This window comes from Diceros bicornis, chromosome 4 (genome assembly GCF_020826845.1).
Source record: "Diceros bicornis minor isolate mBicDic1 chromosome 4, mDicBic1.mat.cur, whole genome shotgun sequence".
NCBI lineage: Eukaryota > Metazoa > Chordata > Mammalia > Perissodactyla > Rhinocerotidae > Diceros > Diceros bicornis.
This window is the reverse complement of record NC_080743.1, coordinates 71,997,886-72,015,802: the sequence shown is the minus strand read 5'-3', so window position 1 is coordinate 72,015,802 and position 17,917 is coordinate 71,997,886. Positions and strand designations below refer to the sequence as shown.

The window sequence follows — 17,917 nt, the reverse complement described above, 5'->3', positions numbered from 1 at the left end:
TGAACCCGGGCTGCCCAAGTGGAATGCGACAAACTTAACCATTATGCCATGGGGCCGTCCCCATAGCTTTTAAATTTTGTTTTTAAGTGACTACATATTATATACATGCAGATAATCAAAGTTCTATTATGTTCTAGAAAAAAACACTTAACATAACAACTGATACATCTTATACATCTAAAAGAATTGACCCAATTCCTATATAACTCTGCTCTCTTAGATACAAATAGGTTCTAAATTTTTCTCTAAGGTCAGTATGATGCCAGCCCTGATATTAGTTCCTCTATGTTAAACCCAGCACATATGGGGTTAAAACCAAAAGCACTCATCTCCCTTCCCTGCTTCTCTAAGTTACATTCACATGTAAATATTGTTTTTTTTTAACCTTTGTATCCCTGAGTTTCACAAGCAAATAGAAGTTACAAATTGTTAAAGCCCAGGTGGCCTCATGCTGGGGCTCACACTGAAGTTTGGCCAGTTATGGTTCCTTAGAAGTTTAGCTACAGGGAAACTGATATCCAGAGAATATCAAGAAGATGAGGCTACCCAGATCCCAACTCCTTGGCTTCCTGGTGCCAAAATCCACCATTCATCATGGAGACAGACAAGTAAGGACACCCTGCTGCGGTTTCCCCTATCTCACCATCCTCCGCCCTGCAAACAGCCTCACAAGGCCAAACGCAGGCTGATAAAAAGGCAGGCTGATAAAAAGGCTCCGACCTACAAAGCCACAGCTCCCCCTCCCCTATCTAAAACCTTATACAACACATTCTTTCTCATGGATTTCCATTTAAAAACCCTAGCTATTAGCAGTTCAGGAAGACTGTGGGTTTTGTGGCACAAGCCCACCACAGCCTCATTTTCTCCGCAAAATTAAAAATTACTCTTTCTTTTCCTAAATCCCTTGTCATTGTGTTCAATGACTCGGCTACAGTGACAAGGTTGCTGTTTTCTGGCAATAAGTAGTCTTCCATTTCCTGGGATTATTAGCTCCAAGAACAAATTCCAAAGTCAATGACTGTGATTTGCATTTGAATAAAACAGTAAGGCACTGCAAACTATGAACGTATTATTATGGTTATAATGATAACAATTGTATCGTGCTTTCCAATTTTTAGACCACTTTCACTTACTCTGTTTCATACTATTTGAGATTTATAAATGAAACCTATTTTTGAAAATATGACTATTGCACCCTGAAAAATACGTTGAAAATGAAAAAGACTGGATTCTCCAAGTAGACATACCTAATTAGCTTCAGGGGACATCCTTATCAGGGTGGTGATGTCCAAATCCAGATCTATAACAGCGACTCAATTACTCTTCATTTGTTCATTCAACAAATATTCCTTAAAGACCTAATCCTAATGTCAGGGTGCCTGGATCAGGAAACCTGTTAGAACTTGAGTGAGAAAATTATATTCTATATATGAAGAATGACTTAAAATGGAATGCAATCTGTAAATTATTATAAAAGAAAGTCCCTGTAAATATGGGCGGGAACATGGGGCCGGCCCAGTGGCGCAAGCGGTTAAGTGTGCGCGCTCCGCTGCGGCGGCCCGGGGTTCACTGTTTTGGATCCCGGGTGTGCACCGACGCACTGCTTGGCAAGCCACGCTGTGGCGGCGTCCCATATAAAGTGGAGGAAGATGGGCACGGATGTTAGCCCAGGGCCAGTCTTCCTCAGCAAAAAAAGAGGAGGATTGGCAGATGTTAGCTCAGGGCTGATCTCACACACACACAAAAAATATATGGGCAGGAACAGGATTCTGAATAATTTTTCCTCTTTCTGTCTTTTTGTGTGGATGGTTTTCTGTTTCCTCATTGAAGGAATTATAAGAGTAATAGACATATTGTTGTATCCAGGAAATAAAAATGTGTGTGTGTATGTTTAGTGTAGTTCTAGAAGATGGACTAAGAGCTGACTATTCCCTAAAGACATTTTCTTTTCCTTCTGGAAGATGTATCCAAGAATCGAGTACTACTAATGATGAATCTAAACCAAAGCAACAGTCTGGCCGCTGGAAGTCTGGGGGTGAGGGGGGAGTGAAGGGCCCTGGATGGGTTCCCAAGGGCTCCCTCCTTTGAGAGGCCTGGAGATGGGGGAAGAGGATCCAGTTGCTTTTCTTTTTTTTGTGAGGAAGATCAGCCCTGAGCTAACATCCATGCTAATCCTCCTCTTTTTTTGCTGAGGAAGACCAGCCCTGAGCTAACATCTATTGCCAATCCTCCTCCTTTTTTTCCCCAAAGCCCCAGTAGATAGTTGTATGTCGTAGTTGCACATCCTGCTAGTTGCTGTACGTAGGGCCCTGCCTCAGCATGGCCCGACAAGCGGTGCATCAGTGCGCACCCGGGATCTGAACCCAGGCTGCCAGCAACAGAGTGCGTGCACTGAACCACTAAGCCACGGGGCTGGCCCCTCCAGTTGCTTTTCTTCTTCTTCTTCTTTTTTTTTTTTTGTGAGGAAGATCAGCCCTGAGCTAACATCTGTGCCAATTCTCCTCTTTTTTTGCTGAGGAAGACTGGCCCTGGGCTAACATCCATGCCCATCTTCCTCCACTTTATATGGGATGCCACCACAGCATGGCCTGACAAGCAGTGCGTCAGTGTACGCCTGGGATCTGAACCCGGGCTTCCAGCAGCGGAGCGGGCACACTTAACCGCTATGCCAGAGGGCTGGCCCCTGCTTTTCTTCTTCACCTCCATTCTTTGGGGAAGGAAATGGAGGGGCTTTTAGTGGCACCCAAGCTTGGCTTTAAGCAAATTGTGAGGTAGGCAGTTTCTCTTTAGCTTCTCCTCCCCCTGTAGCAATGATTCCACTCCTTCCTTTTGATGTCTTTCTCCCCCCTCTGCCCTCCAACATGCACCCCTCTCAGGTGCGCTTCTCTTTCGCACTTTTTCCACTCCTCGTGGCCCATTTTGTCTCTGAATTTTCACCCTGAACTTAGACACCTGGCCCACACCCTCTGCATCTTCTCAGCAACTTTGGGAGGATTGCTAACAAGCTCCTCCCAGGAAACTTAATATCCTTTAAATCTTCTCTCCAGGGCCAGCTTTATGAGTTTCAAACTCCCCCTTTTCTTTGATAAATGACCACCCAAATAAGAGTGAATTTTTATGGCAACCTTCATGGGGACAACATCTGGGCCTGGTTGCAGTAAGAATAAATTTGCTTTAGACTTGCGCAGACCTGGACTCCAATCCCAGGTCCTCTGTGGGGGAGCACATAACCTTTCTGGGCTAGTTTCCTCATCTGCACACAGAATGATGAAACCTATCTTGCAGAATTGCCACTGAGATATTTATGAAAGGGCCACATGGTTACTCCTACCTCAAACTGTGTCAGTCTCCTTTTCTCTCACAGGGTTATTATGAGCATTAAGTGAGAAAAGAAGTGTGAAAGGGCTTTGCAACCTATAAAGCTCTCTCTACATGTTGGTGAAACTGGTAAACAGTTAGCCAGTGATGATTAGGTAGTTAATAACTAAATTTTTTTTTGCAGTTACTAAGTATAGCTTTTAGTTGTTTACCCATCCATCATTAACTGTGCTGCTTAGGCAATATACTCTCTGACTCCCACTAGGTTCCTACAGATAACATCTCCCTGGCACCCAGGTCACTATTGTAATGGATGTTTGAGCTGTTTTTCAGGAATTAGGACCCCTTGTACAGTTCAGGCTGGTTCAGACCACCAACCCATCAACTGGGCCTGTGCAAATGCTGGACAAGTGACCTTTTTGACATCAAGAGGCTAAAAACTCCACCCTCAGATCACACTAACGCCACTATTTTGTGAACATGCGTCCTATGAAGAGGCATGAAGGTTGACTACACTTGTGCAGATCATCAATTACTTCACCTCTCCTCGCCTCTAATCATCTATCTCCGTTTCAGACTACCTTGCCCCCTACCCTATAAATATCCCTGAGTCCCCATTTTTGAGGAGGCGGATTTGAGACTTGTTCTTCCGTTTCCTCACTCGGCTGCCTTGTGATTAAATCCTCTCTTTGCTGCAATCTCGTTCATCAGCTTTCTGGGCCACAGGCAAAAATGAACCTGGCTGGGTACCATTGTGTTTTGCTAATAGTAATATACTAATAACACTAATAATAAAAGTACAGATAAGTAAGAGGAACAGCTAGATATTTTGGAGGAGGTTTGTCATTTTTATAATCTGTTAATTATATCAACACACATCATGACCACATTTTTAAACAAACATCAGGAGTCATGATTTGACAAAATGCATTTGTTGGGGCAGATCATTATAAATAGGAACTGCCCCCCAAAATCTGCGATGTATGGTCTCTGTACACATAAATGACCATCCTTGCTCCAATGATCCTGGAGATCTACAGGGCTGGTCACCAACGCCTAATATGTTTCAATTCTGTTTCCAATCGCTGATAATAACAAACGTAAGTAGCCGAGTTTGGCCCCAGGTGTTCTGAGTTTGAGAACTGCTGTTTCCATTTGAGGATTAAGACCCACAAATCTCAGTAGCATTGAGAGGGCTAACAAATTGGTATAGGATGCTGGAAAAGCTGACCAGAGTAGTTTATTTCTATTCTAAACTTGAAAATCACATCCCTCATACTGTGCTGGCAGGTAAAGGAAAGAACATTGAGGAAGAGAAATAAGCCTGCAGGAAATAACAGAATGTCCAAATTGCCAATTAATTTCTGTTCATAAAAGTCTCTGCTACAGATGCATGAGAGTTCAGTTAGAAAAAATGAACAAGACTGCTTTTGTGCAAGCTCCTTTAGCTGACCGGGACCTTGGGATGCCTCCAAGTGGCGGTACAGAAGGCCCTTCTTCCTCACACCTTTTCACGAAGACTTTGCTCTTTATACCCTGTACCGTAGGCTTCTGTTGGTGCCACTATTTGTCACTAATAGCATTTACATAGCTCTTTTAGAATTAAAAAGCAGTTTCACATCACAATATCGTTATGTCTCCTTGACAGTCTTTCCCTTGATCTTTACAGTAACCTTTTAAAAGTATTATTATACATATGAAGAAATGGTAGCTTAAGAGAGAAGTAACCTCCAAAGTAATATTCCTGGCACTCTAATCCTCTGCTTTCTTTAGGAGGTAGGATCAAGAGTAGGATCCTAAGATGATTACATGCAATGATGTACCCGAAAACTCTTGTAAAGTACTATGCAACTAGATCTGGAAGAAGAAAGTGTCAACCCCTTCCTCCCCGCCCCGGGGGGGGGGGGGGGGGGGGGCGGAGAATGCACGGGATCGAACCAGAGAGAGCGCCTGTGTGTGTGTGTGTAGGACCCGGGGTGTCGCCCCATCCTTCTGGCTAAGCGAGGGCCTGGCCAGAACCGCGGAGGAGCCGAGTGACCGCCCCCAAAGTCTGCCAGACCCCGCCTCGGAAGGCCTCGCCCTGGCCTGGAGGCCCCTTAACTCTGGCCCCACAGCTCCGCGCTCCGCAGCTCGCGGTTGGCACTGCCGGCCCGCCGGCCCCGCCCCTCCCCCTCCCCCTCCTCCCCTCCCCCCTCCCCTCCCCCCTGCCGGCCCCGCCCCTCCCCCTCCGCCGGCCCCTCCCCTCCGCCGGCCACGCCCCTCCCCTCCCCTCCCCTCCTCCGGCCCCGCCCCTCCCCCTCCCCTCCCCTCCTCCGGCCCCGCCCCTCCTCGCGGCCCCTGCATCTCGGCTCGCGTTTGGCTCTCCATGTTTCTCCGCGCTGGTGGGGCTGTCCTCTCCCCGCTTCTCCACGCTCTTCGGTCTGCTCCTGTCGCCGCCATGAGAACTGGCACGTTCGTTGTGTCGCAGCCGCTCAATTACCGCGGCGGGGCCCGCGTGGATCCGGTGGACTCCTCCGGCACCGAGAAGGCGTTCGAGCCGGCAACCGGTAACGGGACGGAGACCAGGCGGCGGGGCCGGGGCGGCGGGGCGGGGGACGCGGCGGGGGGCCGGGGTAGGGGCGGGGGCGGGCGCGGCTCGATGCTCCGCCGGCGCAGTGGTGCACGTCTTCTCCGCCCTGAACCTTCATGTGGTGCGTTCAGCAGACGTTTCTTGAACGCAGATAAGTGGCCGTGTAGAGTGTCAAGTTGTCTGCGTAGGCAGCTGACGATTCTGTGCAAGCACCGATGCGTGTGGACAGGGACCAGAAGGAAGTCGTAGAAAACTGGAAAAGCTAGTGAGTTGCGTGGTGGCGTTATGGGTAATTTTACAACGGCCTTAACAGCGAGTCCGCAAAGCTCTGGTGCATGAAGTTGTGCCTTTGTTAATTATTACTTTTTAAAGCTAGGACTGCAGTAATGTCTTCAACCGTGTGCGTGGAAGAGGATTTCCAGAAGGACGCGGGTGAAAATAAACATTGTGCTGAGAACGGAGGAGCGCACACAGAAGATTCTAAGGAGCAGGAATGAGGCTTTGTTGCCGTCCCCTAGTGTTAAAATATTTCTGTACATGAATCAGAATTGGGAAAGGGAAAAGAAACCCTACTTTTATCCAGTGCTTAGTGTGTGCCAAGCACCCTAGGCCCTGGATCTGCTCTGGGAACTCTGAAGATCACAAAGCTAAGGAGAAAGTGGTTTTTGTTTTGATTTGGTTTTGTGTTTGTTTTGCAGAGTTTTATGGAATATTTGTGGGGAGAAAAATGTAAATGTTTTGTGCAAACCAGAACTGGAGAATTTAGGATTGACCCATCATACTAAACCAGAGAGCAGTCACTTGTCAGAGCAGGCAGGGCCTCAGAGATCTCCCCGCTCTCCTTGAGGAGGAGACAGTCTCTTTGTCTCCCAGCCGCATACTGATACAAGAGAAAGAAAAAATGCTGTTTATTTTAATTACCTACAATGTGTGTGATCCTTAGCCACTGCCTTTACCAACTGGCTGTTCAAGTTTGTAACAGAAGTTGCAGGTTTGTGAAATCTCTCTGGAAAATGCAGAGCCCCAGGAGTTGTTGTGGGAGGGGGAAAGGGACTGCTGACTTTACATACTTAAGGAGTTTTTGTTGGTAGAGTCAGTCACAACTCTCAGGTCTAGAAGACCTGATCATTTCATATTTTGCCCCAGAATAGGGATAGGGAATAAGGTTGGAGTAAGAAAAGGAGAGACTGGATTTTTTTTATATTTGAGAAAAAATTTTTCTTGCTTTTAGGATATGTTTTCCTGATATTGCTGTTTATTAGCCAATATTCATCAAGTACTAGTAGTCTGATATAGCCTATATAGAACATTGACCAGGGATTAAAAATCAGAGTTCATAACCCAGGAGACTGAGTACTTTCAACTTTGATTGTGCAAGACCCTTGACGTTCTCAAACATTGTTAAGGAAGTTTGGAAAATAATTGATAGGAAGTTAATGTTAGTAAACCCAGCTGTAAATAAAATAGATGAGGTCACGGATTCTTAACTCGAAGTTCATGGTGTGCTTAGGGCAAGGAACATGATCTCTCTGTAATTCTGTGATATGGTTAACTACATTTTTCTGGAGAGAAGTGTGCAACTTTTATTAGATTCTTAAAGGGGTCAATGACCCCAAAATAGAGTTAAGAACTGCTGGTATAGGGGTGGTTACTAAATCAAACCATACTTAGAAACAAGAAGGGGATTACTAAAAGGAAATTTGGATACGAAATACTTTAATGTGTGACAACAGTTTGAGAAAACTGACTTTCCCCATCCTTACAGGCCGAGTGATAGCTACTTTCACCTGTTCTGGAGAAAAGGAAGTAAATTTGGCTGTTCAAGAGGCAAAGGCTGCCTTTAAAATATGGAGTCAAAAATCTGGCATGGAGCGTTGTCGAGTCCTCTTGGAGGCTGCCAGGATCATAAGGGTATGTTTTAATTTATTCTCTTCCAGAAGAGTCCTCTTGCATTGCTCTGAGGGTTCTTGGTGATGACTTGCAGTTACACTTTATGCACTATTAGATTATACCTAATGAAATCAAAAAACGTTTCCATATACTCACCTTGGTATATAAAACATTTCATTCAGTAATTCCCGTATGGATCTTGGCTCTTGGTGACCTCACCGTGGCGGTTTTTCTTTTCCATCTTTGTCTGAGTTATAAGGTATCCTTTGTAGCTTGTCTCCTTTTCTTTTTAACTATTCGTCCTTGTTTCTTTTTATTTTTTCTCTGATGACTCTTGTCTTTCTTTTTCAGGTTTATTTTGTACCTTAATTGCCTGGGAAGATTTCGTAGATTCTTAGATGTATCCCTCTTAAAAAACAAAGTTAAACTTTTTGCAGTTTTAAAAAGCGAAAGTAGGGCCGGCCCCGTGGCTTAGCGGTTAAGTGCGCGCACTCTGCTGCTGGTGGCCCGGGTTCGGATCCTGGACGTGCACCAACGCACTGCTTCTCTGGCCATGCTGAGGCGTCGTCCCACATACAGCAACTAGAAGGATGTGCAGCTATGACATACAACTATCTACTGGGGCTTTGGGGGAAAAAATAAATAAAATTATAAAAAAAAAAAAGCAAAAGTGTTAGATGCTTATTACAAAAAATTAGGAAATTTGGAAGGATATACACCAAAAGATGAATCATGAATATCTCTGATGGTGGGACTGTGGTGATTTTTTTTCTCATAAGTGTTAAATCAGAAACTGTGAAGAGTGAGAGTTACCCTACTTGCAAAGGTGTATCTGTATTCTGACAGGAGACATGAGGCTTTCTGGATTAGAGAAAAAGATGGTTTATTACTCACAGCATGATGCAGCGGCCAGAGCAATACCTTGGCACTAGTTTTCTGAGCCCCAGTCCTAACGGGTTGATGCAGTAAGAGCCAAGTGTTACCCTGTTGCACGCTGTGGGTTGCACAGCAGGAGAGGAGCCCTAAAATTACGAGACTCAGCCTATATAGGAGCTGCTGTCACATCTGCCCATCCTTTCCTCTGGAGAGAGAGATTACTCATGAAGCAAATCTCTTCCAGGGTTAGGGGGTAAGGTGTCACTAGGTATATTACCCTGGAATGTAAGCAAATGTCTCCAGAATGGGAAGAAGAGAGCTTTATATGTCCACATCTCTCCCGAGTCTCTATCTATGGGGAGACACTAGCTCTGCCTTCTAAGGCCTTTGCTTTTCAATCAGCTTGCCAGTGTCCTTTGCTTCGAAAGCCTGGACCACGCAGAAATGTCAAAGTATACGTGGAGAATTTTCTCCCAACGAAGCGTTTTCCTCTATTGTTAAAAATTTATTTTTAATTTGATAGACCAAAAGTGATAACAAAGCTGATAATTTATTTTGATTTTGTCTTTTACTTTTTCCTAGTGCATAAGCATTTAGAGTTGTTGTCTCTTCTTAAGAATTGGCCCCTTTATGATTATGAAATGACTTTTTTTGTGTGTGTGTGAGGAAGATCAGCCCTGAGCTAACATCTGCCAATCCTCCTCTTTTTGCTGAGGAAGACTGGCCCTGGGCTAGCATCCATGCCCATCTTCCTCCACTTTATATGGGACGCCGCCACAGCATGGCTTGACAAGTGGTGCATCGGTGCATGCCTGGGATCTGAACCGGCGAACACCGGGCTGCCGTGGCAGAGCGCTCGTGCTTAACCGCTTGCGCCACTGGGCCAGCCCTGAAATGACTTTTTTATCCTGAATAATATCTAATAATATTTTTTTGCTCTGAAATGGACTCTGTCTGATATTTTCTTTGCCTTTTAATTCGCCCCTCGCCATTTCCTTTAAGATCTATATATTATTTTATTAGTCAAAGGTGTATTACTACCTTTCTGTAAAGCTGCTGTCTGATACTCATGCCCTGGCTCTGCTTTCACCCAAAATCATTCCATAATGAGCAAATCCCGTCCTCTGACCACAACCTACAGTCATAGCCCTCAGGTATTTCTTTTAGTGATTTTTCTAGTTAATCAAGATCTACAGTTCTTTACCTCTTCCTTTTTATTTTTTTATTTTTATTTTTTTTTACTATACACAGTCAATTATTTTTTTAAAAGAATTTTAAAATAAGGTAAAAATATTTTAGATTTCCCCACATTTTTACCATTTCTACTGCTCCTCATTTCTCTGAGTAGACCCAGATTTCCATCTAGTATCATTTTTTTTGCTGCTTGAAGAAATTTCTTCAGCATGTTCTTTCAGCTTTCGTATGTCAGAAAAGTCTTTTGCTTTCATTTTTCAAAGGATTCTAGGTATAGAATTCTAGGTTGACAGTTTTTCTTTCGGTACTTTAAATATGTTATGCTGCTGTCTTCTGGCTTGTGTTGTTTCGGAAGAGAAGTCTCCTGTCATTCTTATTTTTGTTCCTCTGTATGTAATGTGTTTTTCCCCTCTGGCTGCTTTTAAGATTTTTCTTATCACTGGTTTTAAGCAATTTCATTATTATGTCTTTTGATGCAGTTTTTCTCACATTTGTTTTGTTTGTGGTTTATTGATCTTGAATCTGTAAATTTATAGCTTCATTAAATTTGGAAAAAATTTTGCCATTATTTCTTCAGATATTTTTTCTGCCCCCTCTTCTATCTCTTCTCCCTCAGGACCTCCAATTACACAGATAATGAACTGCTTGAAGCTATCCTACAGCTCACTGATGCTCTGTTCTTTTTTTTTAAAGATTTTATTTATTTATTTATTTTCCCCCCAAAGCCCCAGTAGATAGTTGTTTGTCATAGCTGCGCATTCTTCTAGGTGATGTATGTGGGACGCAGCCTCAACATGGCCGGAGAAGCAGTGCGTCAGTGCGCGCCCGGGATCCGAACCCCGGGCCGCCAGCAGCGGAGCACGCGCACTTAACCGCTAAGCCACGGGGCCGGCCCAGCTCTGTTCATTTTTTTTTTTTTTTTTTTTTTTTTGGTGAGGAAGATTGCCCTGAGCTAACATCTCTTGCCAGTCTTCCTCTTTTTGCTTGAGGAAGATTGGCCCTGAGCTAACATCTTGCCGATCTTCCTTTGTTTTGTGTGTGGGATGCCACCACAGCATGGCTTGATGAGCGGTGTGTAGGTCCACATGGATCCAAACCCGAGAACCCTGGGCCGCCAAAGTGGAGTGTGCAAACTTAACCACTGTACCATCAGGCCAGCCCCATCTGTTCATTTTTTTTTTTTTCAAGTTTTTTTCCTCTGTGTTTTGTTTTGTATAATTTCCATTGTTATGCCCCAAGTTCACCAGTCTTTTCTTCAAAGTGTCCAATCTGCTGTTAATCCCATCCAGTGTATTTTTCATCTCTAGAAGTTCACCTTGGGTCTTTCTGTGTTTTGTTTTTTTTTTTTTTAAAGATTTTATTTATTTATTTATTTTCCTCCCAAAGCCCCAGTAGATAGTTGCATGTCATAGCTGCACATCCTTCTAGTTGCTGTACGTGGGACGTGGCCTCAGCATGGCCGGAGAAGCAGTGTGTCTGTGCGCGCCCGGGATCCGAACCCGGGCCGCCAGCAGCGGAGCGCGCGCACTTAACCACTAAGCCACGGGGCCGGCCCTGTGTTTTTTTTATATCTTCCATGTCTCTGCTTAACATGCTCAGGTTTTCCTCTGCCTCCTTGAACACATGGAATGTAGTTATAATAACGTTTAATCTTCTTGTATACTAATTCTGTCATCTATCATTTCTGGATCTGTTTCTATTGATTTGTTTTTCCTCCTGGTTAATTGTTATATAACTTTCCTACTTTTTGCATGCCTGATAATTTTTGATCACTAGATATCGTGAATTTTATGTTATTGGTTGCTGAATATTCTTGTACTTTAAAAAATATTCTTTTTGGTTTTTGGTGAGGAAGATTGGCCCTGAGCTAACATCTGTTGCCAGTCTTCCTCTTTTTGCTTGAGGAAGATTTTCGCTGAGCTGACATCTGTGCCAATCTTCCTCTTTTTTTTGTGTGTGTGTGTGAGGAAGATTAGCCCTGAGCTAACATCCATTGCCTGTCCTCTTCTTTTTGCTGAGGAAGATTGGCCCTAGGCTAACATCTGTGCCCATCTTCCTCTACTTTGTATGGGATGCCACCACAGCATGGCTTGACAAGCAGTGTGTTGGTCCATGCCCGGGATCCGAACCTGCGAACCCTGGGCTGCCCTCAGTGAAGCATGTGAACTTAATCACTGCACCATCGGGCTGGCCCCTAAAAAATATTCTTAAGCTGTGTTCTGGGACACAGTGAAGTTACTTGGAATCAGTGTGATCCTTGCGAGGCTTGCTTTTTATCCTTTATTAGGTGTGCCCAGAGCAGCTAATTTTGCCCCACTACTGAGTACCCTTCTGAATACTTAATCCGATGCTCTGTGTATTAGTGAGGTTTTTCTCTCCCTGGCTGGTAGAACATGAACTATTCCTGGCCCTATGTGAGTTCTGGGGACTTTTTTCACCTTCTCTGCTTGGTTAGTTCTTTTCTTGGCCTTGGGTAGTTTCCTCACGCTGATCAGTACGGGGACCTCTGCGGTTCTCTTTCTGTGCAACTCTCTTCTTCCCCATGCTCAGCCTTGCAGACTGTCATGATCATACACTCCCCAATCTCCCAAGCTGTCTCCTCAATGCAGGGTATCTGCTGCACCCCACCTAAGGCTTCCTCGCTGCTCTGTGACCTTTCCAGGCAGTAAGATGGCGCAGTTGTAAGGCTCGCTTCATTTGTTTCCTTCAGGGATCACTGTCCTGAGCTGCCAGATGTCCAGTGTCTGAAAATTGTTGTTTCATGTATTGTATTTGGTGTTTTCAGTAGCTTACAGCACGGGGTAAATCTGGTCCCTGTTACTCCACCTTAGCTGGAAGCCCATTGATTCTTAGTGAAAATGAACATTTTTTTTGTATGTTCGTTAGTCTTATGTTCTCCTTTTTACTCTGAGTCTTTTGGTACTTTTGCCAGATTATAAAGATCTTACTGGCAGGCCCCGATCATTTCTCCCTTGGAGTCTCCTTATGAGAGTAGCTATTGTTTGGCTTAAAAGGAGAGAGAAGATGTTATTTAAAACTATGACAACACTATTTACATAAAGAAAAGATTGTGTATGTAGAATATCCACTTGCCTTCAGCCCTACCGTGGGTCAGTCCATCTTTAGTCCACCACCAGAGGGATCTTCCTAAAAGTGCACATTTGATCGCGGCACTCCCTGGGTAAAACTGCCGATGGCCCTCCCCTCCTTACATGGCCCATCAGGCCCTTCTGGATCAGACCCTTGTTTCTTCAGCCTCGTCTCCTTCACCTTCTCGCACACCATGAGCCCCAGTGGTCCTGCACCGCCGGCTCCTCTTCCTCTGCCGTGTGTGTTCCCTCACATCCCAGACTTTTGTACATGCTGTGACACTGTGCTCCTTGGAGGGTTCTCCAGCTTCATCATCCTTAGCCAACTTTCCCTCACCTTCCTAGGCTGAGTTTGGTGCTTTTCCTTTGTTTCTCTTGCCCCACAAACTTATATCTGTAGCATTTAATAGGTTGTATTGTTATTATTGGTTTGTTGCTTTCTTTGCCCTTCAGACTCTTAATGTCCCTGAGCAAATGGCCTGCCTGGCTGTCTTCCTTTCTTCCTTCTTTCTTTCCTCCCTCTCTCCCTTTTTTCGTTTTTGAAATCTCCATTGATTATGTTGGATGTGAGCCTTAGACTATAATTGATGATAACCTTTCTCCTTTGTTGAAATTTAGCATTACTCCCATAAAACAATTATTTTCCCTATTTCTCTCCCAATAGCACGTTCCTCCTCTGAGGGCGAAGGGGAAAATGAGTTAGATATAAGGAGAATGTGTAGCACACTTCAGGACGGTGGGGAGACCAGAGTAAAGGATCTTAGTGAAGGTTGTGAAGTTATCAAAGGTGAAACAAACGCTTGTCCATTGCTTGTAAGCAGGTGTAAGGCTTTATGCAGTTAGTACTGAATACAAGTGGGTTACCTTTTTAAAAAAATTTCTACTATGTGCAAAATGCTTTTCATACATAATTGTATTTAATTATCAAAAACATCTTGAAATGTAGCTGTTATTTTACTTAGCTGACAAATGAGGAAGCAAACTCAGAAAGGTTAAATAGCTTGTCTAAGGTATTATGTCACTAGGAAGTGTAAGAGCTGGTCTGTTAGGCTTTGAAGCCTGTGACTTTCTTACTCAGCTCTGCCTCTTGAAGCAAGCAGGGGCTTAGGGCTTGTCAGGGTTCTGATGAGTGTGTCTTTGCTCATATGGCTATCTTATAAAAACTAGACACTGGGCCTGCTGAGGGGTGTGAAGTGAAGGCGGGAGGCCAGGCGCCTGCCCTTTGTTTCTTATCTTTTATCCAGGTGGACACCTGCTTGGGTCACGTTGTGAAGGAGGGTGGTATAGAGGAGGACAGGGTTAGACACAAGGCACGTGTTTCCCAAGAAATACTTGTAGCACTACGTGGTGTGGTGGACAATCTTATTCTGTGATTGCTCTTGTAGTATTAGGGCAGGAAATGTATGTTGTTTACCCCTTCTCCCTCTGCCCTCCTAATTCCAGGAGGGTAAAGGAATCCCATTTTCCCTAAAGCAATATTAACTGTTGTTAGAGACCCACTTGGACTCCTTGTTAGTTTTTGTCAGGGACATTTTTAATGATCCTTTTATGATATACCAAAAGACCTTTTCTGTGAAGGTAAAGGATGATAGAATGAGACAGGAAAAATCTCAAGAGACCAGCCAGTCAATTGAATTTTCTCTGAGAGTTGAAACCTTGAAATAGTCCTCAAAGCTAATTGCCTATCCATTGTTTACCAAGGGAAAAAAAAAAATCTCAAGAAAATAAAACTTCCTATTCTTAGTAAATAGTCCAAGGTTTTGCAGTGATCGTCACTGGTTACTTCCTGTCTTCATCGTGTGTCACATGGAAGCCAGCAGCGTTTCACTTTTGCCAGTTTAATATTTCTTCGTGTGTTTGGAATGCAGTATACTGTTCCATGAATTTCTTCATGCCGGTTAATGAATCGGTACTTACTTCCTCTTTAGGCTCTAGTTCCCCTCTTGCATTCTAGAAATGAAGTTTAAGCCGCTCATGGTTGATCCCGCCTTTGGAAAACTGTTTCATGTTAATCGTACTCAACAAATTCAAGGATGGGGAAGAATTTATACCTGGTTTAAGAACTGATGCTTGTTTCCCCTCTAGGTACCCTGTTTCCGGTATCAGTATAACTGGGAAACAAGTTAATTGTTAAAAAGTTGTTTTGGTGAGTATAGAATCAGGGAAAGACAAAGTGAGTTGAGTTTAAAAGACAATTTAATTTAGACCCCTTTTGTTTTTTTCTGTTATTTATTTATTTATTCTTCCCCCCAAAGCCCCAGTAGATAGTTGCACATCTAGTTGCACATCCTTCTAGTTGCTGTATGTGGGACGCGGCCTCAGCATGGCCGGAGAAGCGGTGCGTCGGTGCGCGCCCGGGATCCGAACCCGGGCCGAGTGCGCGCACTTAACCGCTAAGCCACGGGGCTGGCCCTAGACCCCTTTTGAATGTGAAAAAATTATCCTTTCTGAAGGAACATGACTATTTAGTAATTTATTTAGAACTTACTAACTTCCTGTTTTAGAAGTAAATTCTTTGAAGGCAGAGACTGGCTCTATACTTTTTTTCCTTAGTAATGAATGTGGAATGAATGAATCAAAGCACTTTATACCTCTGGTCTTTGTAGAAATAGAGCATCTCCAAATCTCACTATCAAACTGTCCTTGCCTATAGTTCATATTGATTTTTATCTGCCTACTCCCGTCTTTTCTGAGATTTGTACTGTGGATAGATGCTTGTGTTAATTTCTGTTGCCATTTCATTTTGCTTCTGGTCAGCCTTGCTGCTTCTTGGTTTTAAGAAGAGAATGCTTCTTCCTGTCAATTGTTTGATTCATCTTATATGTATGTTCAGATATTGACCCTAATATTTATTTTAAATTAGATCCATAAGAGCAAATATCTATTTCTTATATATTTAATTCTTTACATTCAATTCTTTCGTCATCGTTGGTAAAAGAGGCATTACTTAGCTTTTCTTTTAGGTCTAATTTCCTAAACCTTTTTGTTGTTCCCTGGACCATCTCTAGCGTCTCTAAGTTGTGTAGGCTACAGTCGGAAACAGTATTTGAAAAGAGAATTGATGAGCATTAGAAAATAATTATCTTATGATTTTGAGATAATTAAAATTGCTTAGTGATGACTTTTCTTTGGGTGAGTTAAAGCCATGCATGTATATAAGCTCTTAAATGCTAATTGTCTGGCTATTTTGTGTAATTTCCCTAAGGACTGTTCTTTCTTACTGTATACATGAAAGCATATGTGCACATATATATACATGTTTATACACATATACATATATAATATTCATTTCTCAAAACTCGCCTTTTCTAACAGACCTTGAAATGAGGTATTGGTCTTAAATCCGTGACAATTAACATGAGAGGGAGAACAGGGCTGCTGTTTAGCAATAAGCTTTTATCTCTCTTCCAAATGTAACCCTACCATTTCTTTTATTTTCATTTAAAATGCAGGCTGTTTCTGTTTTTAAAATTGGGCAGTGTATTCTGTTTGAGTGTTGAATATGTTGAGGTGTATGGTAATACGTCTTAAATCTAGTCTTCTGTTTTACCCAAAGGAACGGAGGGATGACATCGCCACCATGGAGACCATCAACAATGGCAAGTCCATCTTCGAGGCCCGCCTGGACATTGACGTTTCCTGGCAGTGCCTGGAGTACTATGCAGGCTTGGCTGGATCCATGGCTGGTAAGCCCTCGCCTGGCCTTCTGTGAGCAGCTGACAAGGAGGCAGAAGAGCAAAGCCTAATGGTGAAGGGTAAAGATTTGGGTTTAAGACAGGCCTGGATTAAAATTCTAGGTTCATCACTCTCTGCTTGGGTGACCCTGGGAGTTACTTTATCTTTCCTATTTAATGGAGATAGTAATCCCTATCTCCTTGATTATTATAAGGCTTAAATGAGATAAGGTATATGAAGCACCTAGCCTGGTACCTGAGCTTTAGACCAAGTTGTTGAGAAACCAGTTCTTGTAAGAATCAGTGAGTGCATCATATTTACTAGTTTTACCTATTTAGCAAGAAATTTTCTTTGACTATTTATGAAGTTTACAACAGTTCATGTTGGATGGCTTAGCAGGGTCCAGGAGGGCTGTTGGGAGCCAGAAGTCTGAGGTTTTGGGGTCCTCAGACTCTTCTGCTATTGAGTCTCCCATCATTTCCATTTCATTTCATCTAGGTTACCTATTGGACGCTCAGTAGATTTTTGGAAAATTATATTAAGTTGAATGGACATGGGTTTGAAGGCTAGATAGGATTCTTTATGTGGAGAGAATGTGCAGAAGCAGTGTCAGAATGACTAGAATGAACAAGAGAGTGGAGACGAGGGGAGCCTGCTGTACTGGGAGCAGCAAGGAGGCTGCTCGACTGGAGTACAGGGGTTGGTGAAGTCTTAGGAAAGCAGTACTGCATTCTTCTTGACTCCTCTCTTCCCCTTAGGTGAACATATCCAGCTCCCAGGCGGATCCTTTGGTTATACCAGAAGAGAACCACTCGGCGTGTGTGTGGGCATAGGAGCGTGGAACTACCCCTTCCAGATTGCCTGCTGGAAGTCTGCTCCAGCTTTAGCTTGTGGTAAGAATGAATTATTCCTCCACTTGTGAGCCATCCATTCTCCTTCCCTCACCTCCCTCTCCCCCCACACGTATATTTCACATCAGAAGGGGCCTGCCGTGGCCATACAGAGCCTCAGAGGGCATGGTTTCATTCCTGCCCTGCCCCTTAGGAAGCTTACTGTGTAGGTCATGCACACAGATCATGTCTGTATATTCCTGTTTTTATTTATCTAATTTATTTTTGTTTGTGGAGAGGAGAACATTAATTTTGATATTGGAGGTCTTATTTTTTTTACTGTCAAATCGAATTAGATTTCTGCTACTCGTAAGTTCTCTTCCTTTCTGGGCAAGAATTCTGGACATGAATTTCCGTGTAGAGGTAGCACAGAAGTTTGACTTTTAGAAAGCAGAAGACAAACTTCCTCCCTCATT

General features: G+C 43.6%; 1 protein-coding gene across 2 annotated transcripts in view; it reads left to right on the top strand.

Moving 5' to 3' along the window:
* Nucleotides 1-5,644: 5,644 nt before the first annotated feature.
* The window catches only part of ALDH9A1 (aldehyde dehydrogenase 9 family member A1), a 30,119-nt gene continuing 17,846 nt past the window's right edge, over nt 5,645-17,917 (top strand). The window contains exons 1-4 of one of the 2 annotated variants that reach the window (XM_058539720.1): nt 5,645-5,864; nt 7,653-7,798; nt 16,493-16,622; nt 17,370-17,504. In XM_058539720.1, the coding sequence (XP_058395703.1) occupies nt 5,684-5,864; nt 7,653-7,798; nt 16,493-16,622; nt 17,370-17,504 (592 nt within the window). In that variant the 5' untranslated portion in view covers nt 5,645-5,683. Of the gene's footprint in view, nt 5,865-6,004; nt 6,153-7,652; nt 7,799-16,492; nt 16,623-17,369; nt 17,505-17,917 lie in introns of those variants that run through there. The other variant, XM_058539721.1, reaches the window with a different exon arrangement.